Here is a 16,382-nt window from a genome sequence, read left to right on the forward strand (position 1 = left end):
ATCCCAGAGCTGCTGCATGTCCCTCCGGGAGGGAACCAAAGCTGCTCAGGGGACGTCAGTGGGCCTGACCCTCTCCGGCAACAGCCTGGGGGGGAGGGGAGGGACATTAGGGCAGGCTCTCAAGCCAAGCCGGAGTGCAGACTGGCGCTCCCCACGGCTGGGGCACCTCCCCATTCACGCCCAGCCAGGTGCACTCTGCAGGGCATGGAGCCGCCTTGCTCTGAAGCACGTGGGACAGGCCGATGCTGCCAGGACGCGGTTGGAGCAGTAGCCTGGGCTGGGGCTGGCAGCTCCCAGGGCCTCTCCTCCTGCAGCACCCACCCGCCTGGAAGAGTCCAGCCGCCCGCACATGGGCTGGAGGGAGGGACTGGAGCCTCTTTGCGGGGCTTTACCTTCTGGGCTTGGTCCCTGGAGAAGGCGACGTTGAGCTGGGTGAGGGCTCCCTCCTTGTGGAACTGGGCGAGCTCCTCTCGGTACAGGTAGTCCTCGTTCTCATGGCGACAGCCGTAGTACAGCACCGTCTCGCCAACGTCCTTCCCTGGGACCCAACGTGACAGCTGTCAGCCCAGGCCCGCCACCTCCACGTGGCTAGCTAGCCAGCTACTGACGGGACTTCCACGGCACCTAACTTCCATTGCTTTCAAAGGGATGTGGGCCTAAGTGACTTGGACAAGGTCTGTGGCGGAGCAGGGAATTAAAGCCAGGTCAATGGCCCATCCGTCCACCCTACCAGGGCTAGCAGAAGGCAGCAACCTTCTACACCCGCAGCCACATAACCTCCTGCTCCGAGGAGCCCACAGAGGAAAAGGGACCTGCTCCCCTCCAGCAGTGTGTGCTGGGGTAGGAGCTGAACCTGGGGGAAAAGGGGGCAGTTACCCCTCGTTATCCCAGGGACCCCGGGTTGCAAGTGAACACACAGGATGGGCTGCTGCTGGTGCCCCGAGTGCACCCCAGGGTTGCTCCATAGAGCCCCACTATCACAAGAGAGCCGTGATTGGCCCACGGTGCTGTCAGTCACCACAGATCTGGGTGGGAGGGGGTGCCCCCTACAAGCCTGCACACCTGCAGCAAACCGTGCTGACGTAGGTGATTGGGAGATGAGCGGAGTGGGAGGGGTTTACAGGAAATAATCAGAACAATGCTCCCGTAACAGACGGACTTTTACATTCTAACCTTCAAAAACGCCAAACCCTTACGGCTGCTGAAAGTCTCTCCCCTCCCGCCTCCCCAGCTCCTCCACACGTTACGAGAGAGCTACTTCTGAAGCCCCCTCAGGAACGAGCCACAGCTGTATGGGAGGGGGCCCACCTCTGGCAGCCACTGGATACTGGCACTATCGCGAAGAGGCAGCACCTCCAGTCGATGGCTACTCCGGGACCAGCTGATCTGGCACCGCTGTTGCACTCACCTTGCTGCTTTAGCCAGGCCCGTTCTTGAATGAAGCCAACGAACGGGGCGATCCCAGTCCCGGGCCCGATCATGATGACGGGCGTGCTGGGTTTGAAAGGCAACCGGAACTGTGACTTCCTGACGTACATGGGCACCGTCAACTTGTGCCCGTTTTCATTGGGCACCTTGTTCTTCAGCCAGGTAGTGGCCACTCCTTTGTTCAGCCGGCCTGTCTTGGTCTCGTATTCCACAACCACAGCGCAGATGTGGATGGCGTGAGGGTGAACCTGGAGCAAAACCAAAATTGGCAGCAGCTTTAGAGAAATGCAGTCACCCGTTTGGCTTCTGGGCAGCCCCTGCGGGGGAATGAGTCCCATGGGCTGTCCATAGACAAGAACCAGCAGCCACTGGAGTGGGGAAGCTAACAAGAACGGTTAGTTCAAGCCACTCTTTCCTGCAGCTCTCAGATGACAACCCAAGTGGACCTCCTGCTAAAGCCACAATTTATACCCCCTCTATCTTACACGGCTCCACAGGAACAATTTTGCCTCTAGATATTCCACGCGGGGTACACCTCCATTGCAGTCAGAGGTGTGACTGCAGCACCAACCTTGATCTAGTAACAACAACAAAATTTCAGGGTCTGTGCAAAAGCATCTGGGGTCTGGCCTTGGCCCGCAGTCCACCTATATTGCCTACCCCTGTGCTAGAGTCTATCATCAAGGGAGTTGTCCTTTAGTGCCCCCTGCTTGGAGGAATGCCAGAGCCCTGGTGAGCGGATCTCCCTTCCCCTGAGCAGATGGGGTTAGTTGCCCAGCAAGACGGGGGTATGACATGCTCTCTACCTGAATCCTGTACCAGTCCCCGTCTCCCTGCATTATAATCATATAATATAAATATGTGGCGATATGCCTATCTCCTAGAACTGGAAGGGACCCTGAAAGGTCATAGAGTCCAGCCCCCTGCCTTCACTAGCAGGACCAAGTACTGATTGTGCCCCAGATCCCTAAGTGGCCCCCTCAAGGATTGAACTCACACCCCTGGGTTTAGCAGGCCAATGCTCAAACCACTGAGCTATCCCTCCCCCATTGCAAGAAGAGTGAGGTTTTGCTGCACCCCAAGTTCTCTCTGTTAGAGCTAGGGATGGAGCCAGACCTCCCTCCAGCCGGAGGGGCAATTGGGGGGAAGATGAGCTCTGCGTGTGCGCGTGGGACGTGTAACCGTGAAAGTATGCTGTGATCTGCACCTCTCACGCAAAACCAGGTCCGATCCCTGGCCCGAGCTGTTCCGCTGCTTCTCTCCAAATTACAGCGGAGGACGGTTTAGTTCAGCATCCCGTTGTCCTGAGCTAGCTTGTAACGGCGTCTCCGGCTTTGCAGGACACTTATGACTGCAGCAGAACTAAAGCCAGGTGAGTCTCAGGCCTGGCGCACACTCAGAGCGGAGGTATAGGGCTCTGCCCCATTCTGAGCTCCTGGTACAAAATGTGAACGAAAACAATCCCAAGGCCCGGAGCATTTACCTCCAGAATCCACCTCGCTCCCAAGCCATGGAAGCAGGGCCCTAGAGCAGCGAGAGCAGAGCGAGGCAGCCTCAGGGCACCAGAGTGGTAGCTGTGATGGAGACACTGAATCTGCATCCCATGTGTGAAAGACAAAGTACTGTTTGCCTTTGCGACCAGGAATAACAGGGAGCCACCTGTGCACAGGATGTGTTTCCTTAAAGGGGAAATCTCTACATTCCTGTCCCAGCCCCCAGATGCCCAACCATGCAGGGATCTGTCAGGATGGCTGGGGGGGGGGGGGGGGGTGAAAAGGGAGAGGACTCTCTCAGGGTTGCTCAGTGGCCTAGATCACGCCAAGAAACAAAGTCCTTCGCCAGGGCTGATAGATTGCCCGGCTCCTGGAGGCTCACCTTGGAAGAGGAGGCAATCGAGTAGTAACGGGCCTGCAGGCGAGGCAGCAGCTCACAGAGGTGGTCGATGGGAGGTCGGAGAGAAGGTACATCCTGCAGGATGGCTAATATGTTCCTTCTGGCCTCCAAAACCCAGCTGAGGTACAGCGTCTAGGTGCACAGAGGGTGTAGACAGGAGAACAAGGCAAAGGTGAAATCCTGTGGCCTGTGAGACACAGGAGGTCAGATGAGAGGATCATAACCATCCCTCGTGGACTTAAAATCGGTGACTCTATCGGACATCAGTCACCAGGTTTCCCATCCCTTCCTTTGGCACAACGAAGGAGCAGCTCTGTGTAGGGGAGCTCAGCAACATGAGAGGACATCGTAGCAGAAACTCAGGGAGTTGCACCAAGATGGATGGGGCTGGGGGAAGTTAGTTCTGCAGGGCAGGTGGGAGCACTCTGCCTGCCATCAGCAAAGCCACTCCCAGGGATACCTGCACTCGCGGCCTTTAAACTTCTCCCCCAGAATACTCCTCCGCCCACCCCACCCTGCCAGGCGCGACCTCCTTGCCCTGTCACGTGGCACAGACCAAGCATGATAGGACTCTTGGGGTTCACCCAGCCTCCCACCTAATAACCAAGGCAAGCCACCGCTAAGGCCTCTGTTCGTTCTCTCCACCGGCACCCGGACACTTGGCAGCGACAAAAATTAGGGGCAAAATTTTCAAAAATGCCTACGACACATAGGCTCCAAAGTCCCATGTTCAGAAGTGACTGAGACACGTGGGTGCCTGAGTCTCATTGGAGATCAATGAGATTTAGGCTCCTAATGCCAATGTTTTGGGAAAGAACAAAAAACACACACACTCATCAAAACCTTCCTTGTCTTTTTCTCCCGTCTACCTGCTGCTGCCCAAGGCTCTACCAGGGATTTGTAGACACCTGGCTGTCTCTGGTGGATATTCAGGGGTTTAACTACTCATGACACCTAGTTAACCCTTTCCTAGTGGCAAAACCAATTACAAGGTTTGTGGGCCATTATTTACTTTAAGTATGATCTTCCTCCCTTGTTTTGCCTTGACACATCATCAGCCTTGGACACGTAGATGGATAATTAGTTCAGCCCCAGTTACATTACAAAGAGGGTAAAATATTTTACATTTACCACAAAAAAAAAAAAAAAAAAAGTCTATGTAAATCCTCATACTTCAAGGCATAAGCCAACCTCTGACAGGTGTCAGGAAGGAACTTTTACAAACAAGATACTCCCTGGTTATCCATCCAGGGCTTCCTCAGACCATCCTGTGATGGATCCAGTAGCAGCCAGTGTCAGAAAGAGGACATTGAGCTAGATAGACCCGTCTGGCAATTCCTAGACAGGCCACGCAGAGAGAATCCCCGTTAAACAGCCTCCTTGCCCGCCAAAGCAGTGGCATGCTCACCTTCCCCTCGGCAGCGGAAGACGCCATCTTGCGGAGGTGCTCCTGCTCGTTGGGGTCTGTGGCGTACTGAGCCAGCTCGTACAGGACGTTGGTGCGCGGCGGGTTGGTGATGTCCAGGTAATAGGTCAGGGCCGTTCGGTACGTGGTGGGGCAGGGGAACGGATGCTTCTTATTGGATTCCTCTGGGGAAGGGAAAAGAGGTTGAAATTCAGCGACACTTGAGACTCTGTGAGGCCGTTAGAAAGGAAGTTCACAAGGAAGACCACATTTATGGGGAAACAGACACAGAAAGGGGAACTGACTTCATGGAAGGCAGTGTGGCCTAGTGGATCAAGCACCCTCGGAACAAATCTGTAATCACTAAGTGTAGTTCACGCTAATCACCAGCACAAATGCTCCGTGACTACCCCACGATGACCAGCCACGTAAGCTGGAGTTAATTCAGGTTAGTGAGCTAGGAAAGACCCCAAGGTATGCTGCCTGTGGCTGTAATGGACAGAGAGGGCACTGCAGGCAGGGATCTTGTCGTCACTACCTGCATGTTAAAGTGGACAAGCTGCTTCACTTTCTCAAAACTGGGGCACTGGTTCTCGGCCACCAGGAAGTTGCCTTGAGAGGGCAAAGCTTGGGTGTCCCTGCCCTATAACAACCTGTTTTCAAGGAGTCCAGTCTAGGCTACTGCCCAATACAAAAGAACAGAATGGTAGGTGGGAAGGCCGCACGCCCCACGCGGTGTCCTTTCATAGTTTTACATGCTGTCCTGCCAGAGCGCCGTTGAGGAGAGTCAACAACCTTGTCTGAGTCTGCTGAGAACAATGTGTGTAAGTGCAGTGCTGTGCCGAGGGCGTTATCACTGCACAGTTCAATACACGGCAAGTCAGGGACGAACCCTTTGATTAAATCATGGCGCTAGGGAACAAGTGCGGTTCTGGTGCTGCAGAGTATCCGCTAACATAGAGGGAGGACACAGCAGGCTCGCTCTGGTACCCTGTAACTAGGGGCATGGCAGTTGCCTCACTTGTGCATACAGCTGTGTAGCACGGTCACAATAGAGCTACTTAATTAGGTAACAGCACTCAAACTCGGCAGTAATCCTGCCTCAGTGCAGGGGATGGAACAGACGACCTCTTGAGGTCTCTTTGAGCCCTATGTTTCTAGGATGAATTATCTGTATTTTGGTGGCAATAAGCCATGGTCTCAGACCAAAACTCAGCAGCGCTAGATGCTGTACAAACACAGAACTAAAACATGGTCCCCGCCCCACAGAGACAGCAGGATCGGACGTTCTTCCTAATCTGGGTCCTGACGGAAAGGCAGAAGGCGCAAATCCACTGCCCTGATTCGGAGAGCCTCAGGCCACGTAGGATCCAAACCAAACGATCCTTCTCTGCAAAAATACTGATCGCGTGATCAAAAGCAGCTCTTCAGTTCGTCTCATCTAGGAATAACCCCGCTCTGCATAAGTAACACACACAAACTCAGACACACGTAAAAGAAAAGGAGCGATTTTCCGCTCGGCTGCTGGAAAGATGGCTCGTTTGGACTACTAACCATCCAGGTTGTTTAAGGACATGATCACATCCAAATCTGCGCCCAGAATCTCGCCGATCTGGTTCACTAGTGATGTGTCGTTGGCTGGGTACACAGCAACATGGTCCCCGGACTCATACCTAGGGAGAGGAAAAGGATGTCAACATGCAACACCAAGAGTGGGTCACGTCCAGTCAAACAGGTGCAAGCACACCAGCTAGAAGTGCAGCACGAAGTGGAACATGCAAAAAGCGTCTCCTTTACAATCTGCAGTGAATTATTATCTGCATTGATCTGTAGGGGTCAGAGAGATTCTCCGTGCTTGTTTAATCTAAAAGCCAAATACTAGTCGTAACAGGGAGGCAAAACTATTTTATTACATGCTTTTGCACTACGTGGCCCCTTTGGAATAACCATTTTTAAAAGGGGTCTTTTCAGGAAGACGGACAGACACCCCACGCCCCCTGTGCAATAGCTTAGTTTCAGAGTTAATTCAGTGAAATATCATCACTACTTGATGTCAGATCCTAACACGTTTGCAAGCAGATGACAGAGCTAACACAGCTAGAAACCGATGAGCGAGAGGCAATGTTTTGAAGTTATAATGAACATATTGATGTTTCCTCATTTCCCCACTCTCCAGAACACAGCACTATTCCATACGAAAGCATCAGCTTCCAAGAACATCTGGCTCATCAGAGCTCAATAAGGGTTAAGGAACCAAGAGGGACTGGGGCGGGGGGGGGGGGGGGGGGGGGAACAAAAACTTTTGGTCCAGGTTAATTTCATCTTTAGATTCAGTTCCCCCCCCCTCTCCCCCAGCGATCACAAAAGCATAGGGCCAAATTCTATCCCTTGATATCCAGAGTGAAAAGGAAGCCATGTATGCACAGCAGAGAGCAGAATCTGGTCCTTCACTGCCAACACACCTAGAAACTAAGCTAAACAGCACCAGGTGGATCATCCTACGTTCTTGAAGACTCCCTAAACTTAAGTTTAGGGGTGAAAGCCTGGCCCTACTGAAGTTTCGTCACTGACTTCGATAGGGCCAGGATTTCACCCCAGAAAAGATGCCCTTTGCCTCTGAATCCAAAGGACCCTAAGGCCTCTGACACCTTCCTCTGCTTTAAGAGTACACCAGCTAAGTTTCTGCACCCTCTTCTACAGGCCTCAGCCTGCCAGACATCAGAACTAGCAAAGCCACTTACTACTATTACAGAGGTTTAAGTATAAGGTTGCCTGTTTCAACCTCAAAAACAACGAGGAATCCGGTGGCACCTTAAAGACTAACAGATTTATTTGGGCACAAGCTTTTGTGGGTAAAAAACCCACTTCTTCAGATGCATGGAGCAAAAAGGACTGGAACTGAAAGGGTGGGGGGGAAGACCTGCTGGACCCAGGCTAGAAAAGACACCTCTGGCCTGTGAAGGACTCTACCTGAACCAATATCTAGGGTGAGGAATTATTATTTGTAATCAGTTTCTTTAGTGAATCTAGCTTAGTTTGCGTGCTTTGTATAATTTTCTTAGTAATCTGCTTTGCTCTATTTGCCACCTCTTTATCCACTTAAAATACGCCCTTTTGTAGTTAATATGATTATCTATTGTTTACAACAGGGGTAGGCAACCCATGGCACGTGTGCCAAAGGCAGCACGTGAGCTGATTTTCAGTGGCACTCACACTGCCCGGGTCCTAGCCAGCGTTCTGGGGGGCTCTGCATTTTAATTTCATTTTAAATGAAGCTTCTTAAACATTTTAAAAACCTTATTTACTTTACATACAACAATAGTTTAGTTATAAATTATAGACTTATAGAAAGAGACCTTCTAAAAACGTTAAAATGTATGACTGGCACGCGAAACCTTAAATTAGAGTGAATAAATGAAGACTCGGCACACCACTTCTGAAAGGTTGCTGACGCCTGGTTTATAACATAACCAAGTTTATACAATTTCTAAGCCGGGGGGCGGGGAGCTGTGCATACCTTCCTCCACTTCAAGGGAGGAGGCAAACTTTATATAACTTTGGGCTTGTACCCCCATAGGGGGTGTGAACATCTGGGTGCTGTAGTAAGTCCCTTAAGTGGAGTCCTCCCAGAGCTGATCTCAGTGTCTGTATCTTCTGCAGCTGGGGTGGGCCCTGCCTGTGCACTTTGCTGGAGAAGGCTTAAGAGCCGGGCTCAGCAAGACAGGGTTCAAGGGGGCCCAGGCTGGCAGAAAAAAGCAGGCTCAGTGATATCTTCACCACCTCTGGTAACATCTCAGGGGGTTCAGCCCATCACAGAGGGATGCCTGAACAGCACTGTTTGAAGGGCGGCCAAAAAGATTAGTGTCCTGCTCCCATTACGATGCTCTCTTCTTCTAGCATATTTACTGAAGAAGGAGCCCAAAGAACACTAGACCGCAGCTCTAGGGCTTCCTCAACTGTTACCGACACATACCGCCACCTCTGGGGTGGAACACGGCAGCCATTCTATGACCAAACAACACAGTATTTAAGACGGGAGGAAATAACTGCAAGGAGAAATATAAACAGACGGGAGGAAATAACTGCAAGGAGAAATATAAAAAGTGATCAAAGTTATCCTGATCCAAAACCTTTGGGTGCCAGAAAGCGCAATAGCGAGCCTCCGTTCTAAGCTGGACAAGTCAGGCACGTGAATTCCCAAGCTTCACTTATGGTCCCCCCACCTCGTCCCAGTATAAGGAAAATATCCCCCAGTGGAGGGGTACCTGATTTTGGAGCCAGAGATGTCCAGTTCCAAGTGCATGAGGTGCCTCTCTCCGCCCTGGTTCAGTTTTCGGTTCAGGGTAACAGGTGCCAGGAAAGGGTTCTTTGCATCGAACGGGCTGGAGGGAACAGCAAACACTCCGTTTACAACCAGACTGGACTGTATTCTTGTTCTGTGCAACTTAAAGCACTAGTAGCTTCACCCCCACTGCACTGATCTTTTGGTTCGTTTTCTTCCTTTTTCTAATGGAGCTTCTCTCTTTTTTTTTTTTTTGGATAGGTCAGTAGTTGACTTTACACAGAGTAATAGCTGGCTGGCTTGGCAGCATGAAAACATTAATGGACAAGACCTTCCCAGTCCAGGTCCTTCTACTTATGGGTCTTCCCCATCTATAAAATGGGGATATCATCTCTTTTGTAAAGTGCTTTGAGATCTACAGATGAAACGCACTATATAAGAGCGAGGTATTAATATTACTGTTCCCACCACAATCTGACCCTCCCCCTTCCCTATATGGCCGGAATACACTTTATTCCACTTTGCAGCACTTGGTTCTAGAAGACTCCCAGGTCACCACCTACAGCCTGATTGCTGACGCATGGGGACGAATGCAGAGCTCCCTGCATTAAGTCTACAAGCAGGTGCCTGGGAGATTACAAATTAGTCTCTTTCCACTTACAATTAGAGATGTGATGGCCCAGGTTCTTTCGATAAACTTTAAAACAGTCCCTACAAAAATAATAAAACCTAGCAGCGAATCTTCGGCAAAAGCACAAAAGTAGCCAAACCAAAAGAGAGAAGAGACCCGCAACTCCCTCCCAATCTTACTCGCCCTCATGCATCTCCCACCTCCCGAAAAGTCCAAGGCAAATCAATAGGTTTTGCAGAATGCCCACCCAATCCAAGTTGCTACAGGTGCTGCTTTAATCAAGGTTACAAAGAAAGGGCTTCAAATCCGGCCTGTAAGTTTGTTCCTGCCCCGAGGCAGATGCCAGCACGTAGCACTTTAACTACCTGGTATGTAGGTGCAACAGGTACATAGGCACTAAAAGGCTTTTCTAGAGCACATATCGTCATAGTGTCTGAGCAGCACATATGCACTAGTGAATTGAGCCCAAATGCCCAGGTGAGATAAGGAAGGATTATAACCTCCCCTCGTACTGATGGGGAAAACGAAGTGCGGAAGCAATTTCCTCGAAGGCCATCCAGCACGTCAGTGGCCTGCAATGTGCAGGTCACACTAGATGCTCATGGTGGTCCCTTCTGACCTTAGAGTCTATGAGTAGCAAAGCCAAGAACAGATCCCTGATCGGACTGGTGTTTGAGACGCTAAATGAGCATTCAGCCTCTCAAATCTGCACACTGTTAAAAAGCCCTGGTTAAAAACGTGGCCTCTGGTGTTTAGAGCAAGTACCAGTTCCTTCCTGCCAGAAAGGGGTGTTTTGTTACAGCCTGTTCTAAGTGTTGCAATTCCCCTGTAGCTCCCAAGAGGGAAAACAGCTCCTGTGACCTGAACCCAGCTAGCATTTCTCCCTCCGCAGCATTCTGGGAGGGTGCGCAGCGTTTCACACATGCCAGAGTCATGTTACCAAATGCGGCACCGCTCATGAGCCAACCCAAAGAATAGTTGCCTAAGGGGAAGAACAACCAGTGTCCTCACTGAGAGGACGCAGAGGGTGACCTTGCACCTGGTATCAGATGACTTTCTGTTGGATCGCAGCTTCGCCGCTTTACAGGGCCAAACCTCTGAAGGTTAAACAGACACCGCAGGGAAAATGCAATTGACTTTTCATGAGGTTTCATCCTCCCAGGTTCTGTGCCAAGCGCTGGTTTCTGTCTGCAAATTGGTGATGCTGTCCCCACCCTCTCTGGAGCATGTTTCAATAGACATTGCAACATGTGCATGAGTCTTCTGAGAGTCACATGGGTTTTCCTCACTGGCCTTCTACACTCAAGGGAGCAGAGGGTATTTCACAACATACTGGAGTTCTGAATCCCTCCTTGCTGCTACTTGGGACTTCCTTGCAGGAACAGCCATTCCAGAAGGGCAGCTAAGAGAGGGCTATGGCTTGGAAGCTCCTTCCACCCCCCACCCCCCCATCTATCTATCTATCGTACGTATATGGCCCCCATTACTGTAGTGTAATGTATTTACCCTCACCACATCCCATGAGGGTAGTACCATTATCCCAATTATAAAGGTGGCAAACTGAGGCACAGAAAGACTAAGTGACTTGCCCCAGGTCACACGTGAAGTCTGTGGCAGAGCAGGGAATTGACCCCTGATCTCCCAAGTCACAGTCTAGGGCCTAACCCACTGCGCCACCCTTCCTCTCTTCTTCCACCCCCCTAAATGAGTTGAAAGTTAGTACGATGCAATCTTGTAACCTGGCAAAGTGTTATAAGATGCATCAATGCACTCTCTCTCTCACTAGCCCAAAATGGCTCCTCCTGGTAGCATGGAAAACCAGATCATTGGATCTGAAGAGGCCCTCTAGTGGGACATTTACCCCATCCATCATGCTGCAATTCAACAGGCCTGATCTCATTATCTTTACACCGTCCCTAAGGAATGGGTGTCTAGCCTTGACTATCCGGGCACAGCCTCCCTTGGCAGCTGGATCATTACGGTTATTCCTGATACTTAACCTGAGTTTACCCTGCTGCAAGTGATCTCTTTCCTCCTCCTCCTGTCCTACATGAAACTGATGCCTCTCCCCTGCAGAAGACAGCTGGCTTCCCCCTTAGACTTCCTCCCAGGCCTCAATATTTCATTACAACATTTGTGGTTCTGCTCTGAACTCGCCAATGCATTTGTCTCTTGAGAAAGTGGTAAATAAAGATGAATCAAGCTGCAATACCTAAACCAATGTCACAAGTGCAGTGCTGAAGCTACCGGATCATTTTAAACTCAGGGCCTCTGAGCCACTGCCTGCTTCTCTCATTCCAGCAGAGCTGGTATCAGGACTGTCTTACCCATCCCATATAGACCAACCCCCGACTCAATATAGCACAAAGGGAAGAAAAGAAAATGAAAAGGTCAGCTCTTCGCCTGCAGAATGCTTTTTCTTGGAAACTGAATCAGGGCTCTGGAATGAGACAGGACAGAACAGAGTTCTAAGTGAAAGTTAGTAGCAGCATTTCTGTCAAGTCACCGTGGGACACCACTTCTGTTTTTCAATCTCGACCCTGGTATTTTACAGCCACACCTTCAAAGAATGTGGCTTTTAGGAGGCCACGTTAGGGCAATGACAACTTCCAGCAGAGCATTTAATAACAGGCTTTGAAGGACGTGCTCCTTGACTTTTCTGCACTGACCACTCTCAGCCAAAGTTACATGGGATAAGCCGGTACTTACGGTTTCTGGCTTTCATAGCTCTTCAGCCGGCCCATCTCGCCAGTGTAGACCTTGTTCATATTGATGTCTGTGTGGACCACCAGCTCATACTGACGGATGCTGGAGAAAGAGAGAAAGGAGGCAGCTGTGACCCACTGAACACGGCTTGGACAATGTGTAACATCTGGTTTGCTGGGTGTAATCAACAACCCTCTTTTCCCAGTCAACATCCCTATGCAGAGAAAGCACTTCTGGAAATGGTGGGAAGTAGTGGCACGATGGGTTATTTTAGCATTTTAAACTTCAAAAATGCTGGTCAGAGCTGCTTAGGTCACACATGACACAAGTCTGGAAGTCTCAGTCTAATGGCCTAGAGACCACAGGCCTCATCACAAAAAACACAATCATTTGGCACAACCCTCAGCTTACTCCGAAGAGATCAGGGCCAGAGCTACCTGGGGAAGTTTCCAAAGGAAAAACAAAGTTCACCAAGTACTGAACTTTGCTGAACCCTTTACAATTGATTGGAAAACAGTCTTCGTGAGACTTTGCTCCCGAGCTGTTAATCGACACAAAGTTCATCAGCTTCATGCTGTTGGACCAGCTTTCCCTGTTTATGAACTACAGGGACAGCCGAGAGAAAAGGAAGCCGTTTCCCTGTGTTTTGTGGAAACGAGCGTGCCGGGAATTCAAACCTACTGCAGATTCACTCATGAAACAATGCTCAATCTCCCAATTGCAAAGAACAGTTACAGCCCTGGGGAAATGATGGATTTATTATCTGTCCTGCAGCTCAAAATCTGAATATTAATACTACAGCTCCTAAAAAACCCGAAGCGTGAAACGTTCCGTTCCCAAGCATTTTATTTGCTCTATATACATTAAGTTAAAGCGGACAGGAAAGAGCCAGGCTGGCAGCTTTGGAGACGGATAGCCACCGCTTAACACCGCAGCAGGTGCAGTCACTGCCTGGCGGAAAGCTCACCCATGCCCCCCCCAGGGTCTCTCATAACTGACCACGCCCAGGGAGGAGAGGCTAGCTCCTTCTCCACATGCATCCACGCCCTGGCTTCTCTGCTGGGCCTGCTGACGAGAGTGAGAACGTGCTGAAGGAGTTTCTCGCTGGGTCCGGGCCCTTGGGCTGCATTGGGGTTGGGCGAGGAGAGAGCGCTGGCTCTACGAGGTTCCCTGTACATACAGTGGGTTCCACTTGCTACGCCAAAGATATCATACGTCACTCCCGCTGAGCTCTGAGGGGGCCCGTGCAGTGTCAGAGTTTACACTGCTCTATCCGTGATTCAGCTGGCTAAGAATAAACCAACCAAGTTATGCCACTGGGGTCATCGGGGAGCTATGGGGAGACACGGACATTTCCCTGGGTCTCCCCAGCTGTTAATGGGGAGCGGCTGCAGAGCTTCGCCCTGCCCAGGGGCGGATTCCGATGGTTCAGGTGCAAACTGCGGCAAGGATAGGTTTTTAGCCAGACTTCATCCCTCTCTCTCCCAAGCTGACCCGACCAGCACACCGTGTCAGCAGCCTATGCGCCATGGCCCGAGTCGCACAAGGGGCTCCTCTGTCAGGCATAGCTAGCGTGAAGTACGAGGGTACCACGTAGGGAATCTGCTTCCCTCTGGCCATCCCCTGGTGCAGAAAGCTGCTGCCGCGTTCTAGATGCCTCGGGTGGATGGAGTTCAAGGTTTGGGCTTTTAAAGCCCTTAATGGACACTCCTCCTCCCTGCACAACCCCACTGTCCTGTGCCGGCTGGAAGCAGGGGTTTGTTGAGGCAGACAGGCTACTGCCCCCAAGGCCCTGAGCTTTTGCAGTGTGCCCCCTGCAGATCTTAGGGAGGTGTGAGGCGTTTGTTTCACAAGCCTTCAGCAAGGGGCACGGGGGCCTTCAGCTTTCATCTGACTGGCTCTGGTTCTAGATTGCATTCAATCAGTGTTCAGCGTGACGTGTTGGTGCCCAGGCTCGCTATGGCGGATGATCTAAGTATCTTCTCAGACCGTGATAAATGGGGTAGGGTACCGCCTGGGAGATGGTCTAGTGAGAGAGACAAGAGGGAGACCAGAGAAACAGCAGCAGCATCGCTGGACTCGTCGCCAGGTTATTTAGTTGACAGCTATTTATAAAGGGTTTTGTGCCATGGAGTAGTGAACTCAACAAATGGAGCCAAAGTTCTGATCTGGAGTCAAACTTACCCCAGGACGTAGGGATGTTTGGACTGGACCCTCTCTCCTTTACAAGGGTGAATCTACTTAAGGTTTCTCGCTACTTTTAAGTCTCAATGGGGTGAGTCTTTGCTCAGGCCTGGATGGGGACTGGATGCCAAAGTGCCGCTTTTCACTTGGGATTTCTGCAAAAAATCCATGCTGGTATCTCCTCTGCTCCCACACTTACCTGGACTCCTCTCCGGTAGCTTCCACGCCAAAGTGCTCGCACACTGCTGGCCAGAACTGCTCCCGCCAAGTGATGAAGTCCTCTTCCAGGCTGTTCAAGGCAGGAGAGAAGAAGCAACGTCAATGCCATGTCCTGGACAGCCAGAGGGGTGCTCCGGAAGCAAACTGCAGTGAGGCCCCAATGCAATATCTCCTCCCATACCCTGTGCTCCCCGCCGTACCTGCCCTCCTCTAGTTCACGCACCAAATAACTAATTTCAGCTGGACCCCAGGGAGCTAGGATGACAAATTCACATTCAGACCCGGGCCATGTCTCCACTTCTGCAATATCATCAGTGATTCAGGCAGCAGCCATGCAAGAGGGTACTGGTGCAATACTGGTGAACTCCAGTTCACATAGAAGAATGTGCAGCAATACTTTCTGCACATCTGGGTTTTTCCTCCAGTGGTTTCCTCTCCACACCTGACCCTCACTAATAAGGTCAGAGCCCTAGGTGGTGAGTCTGCAGGCAACGTTACCTAGAAAGGTCAATGGAGGTTTCAGGAGGCCTTTATTTTATTGAACAGGTTTAACTTCAGAGTGAGAACACTTCAGGCAGGCTCTGGGCTCATGCAAGTTTCCATTTGCTGGGACAATCACAGGAGTGATCGCACCCGGGCATGTAAAAGCAAATCAAAAGCTACAGTAACAACCGTGTGTCAGGCAGAGCTGGACGTGGGGGTTGAGAAAGACACAGAGGGGTCCCGCTAGTTTATACACTTGAAAGGGAAAGAATTGAAGCTACACCCCACCGCCTCTATGAAAAGCGCCAAGGGATCTGGCAAACTAAGGGACTCCGAACCGAACAGCAATCCCACAGGTCTCTGCCCTAGCGAGGATGTAAGCCCACTTCAGCAGACATTCTAGCCCCCAACCAACCCCTGCCAGGTACATATGCTCCACTACACCAAGCAAGCTCTCCTACGTTTTATGCAGACGTGCACACACAATATGGTCTGTTCTGCTGCGCTTGCTCCGAGCCAGCCAATGCTCAAACCATACATCCAACTCTACTCACTTCCCGTCGTCATCTCCCATGCCGAGCTCAAACATCCGCTGGGCTCCGAGCTGCTCCAGCCTCTTGTCCACGTATTTCCCCATCGCGTTGAAGTGCTCGTAAGTCTTGTTGCCCAGGCCGAACACCTGGAAGGGAATGACAGGCAATCCATCAGACGAAGCCAATGCGTTAATTCAAAAACCTCACACCAAAGAGGACTGGCTATAAACAGACAATGTCTCTATCAAAAGGAGTCCATTTGGAGGGCTCTGGCTGGCTAAGGAGGTAGGTTTTCTGTGGCTATAAACTTTCACCACCATTGTAGGTCACATGTTCAAATTCAGCCCAGATCCAGAGTGACCAAAAGCCATCCCCATCTGCCGATTATTCGGTGTTCTCTGAAGTGAGCCGGGGGGTTCGGTTCCTGGGGCACAGAACCACACTAAAAAGCACCACAACTGGCTCCTTTCTAGAAGCTTCAAGAAAGAGGCCCAGCACTGAATGAGCCATGCGTCTGAATTGTCCTCTCCCCCATTATAAAGAACACCAATACCACCACCTTGCTCTTTCCTAGCACTTTTCATCAGTAGATTTCAAAAGTGGTCATTTCACAGAGGG

The 16,382-nt window shown here is 51.0% G+C and overlaps 1 protein-coding gene across 5 annotated transcripts in view; it reads right to left on the reverse strand.

Annotated features, from left to right (window-relative positions):
* LOC101935324 (NADPH--cytochrome P450 reductase) overlaps positions 1-16,382 on the reverse strand; it is a 59,094-nt gene that overhangs the window by 3,315 nt on the left and 39,397 nt on the right. For all 5 annotated transcript variants that reach the window (XM_024103479.3, XM_024103478.3, XM_042857729.2 and 2 more), the window contains 9 exons: positions 15,786-15,910; positions 14,729-14,818; positions 12,349-12,447; positions 8,992-9,108; positions 6,281-6,399; positions 4,730-4,911; positions 3,304-3,453; positions 1,409-1,676; positions 393-538 (listed from right to left, as the gene is read on the reverse strand). In XM_024103479.3, the coding sequence (XP_023959247.2) occupies positions 393-538; positions 1,409-1,676; positions 3,304-3,453; positions 4,730-4,911; positions 6,281-6,399; positions 8,992-9,108; positions 12,349-12,447; positions 14,729-14,818; positions 15,786-15,910 (1,296 nt within the window). The remainder of the gene's footprint in view (positions 1-392; positions 539-1,408; positions 1,677-3,303; positions 3,454-4,729; positions 4,912-6,280; positions 6,400-8,991; positions 9,109-12,348; positions 12,448-14,728; positions 14,819-15,785; positions 15,911-16,382) is intronic.

The sequence above is a fragment of the Chrysemys picta genome, chromosome 19 (genome assembly GCF_011386835.1).
Source record: "Chrysemys picta bellii isolate R12L10 chromosome 19, ASM1138683v2, whole genome shotgun sequence".
In the NCBI taxonomy this organism is placed as follows: domain Eukaryota; kingdom Metazoa; phylum Chordata; order Testudines; family Emydidae; genus Chrysemys; species Chrysemys picta.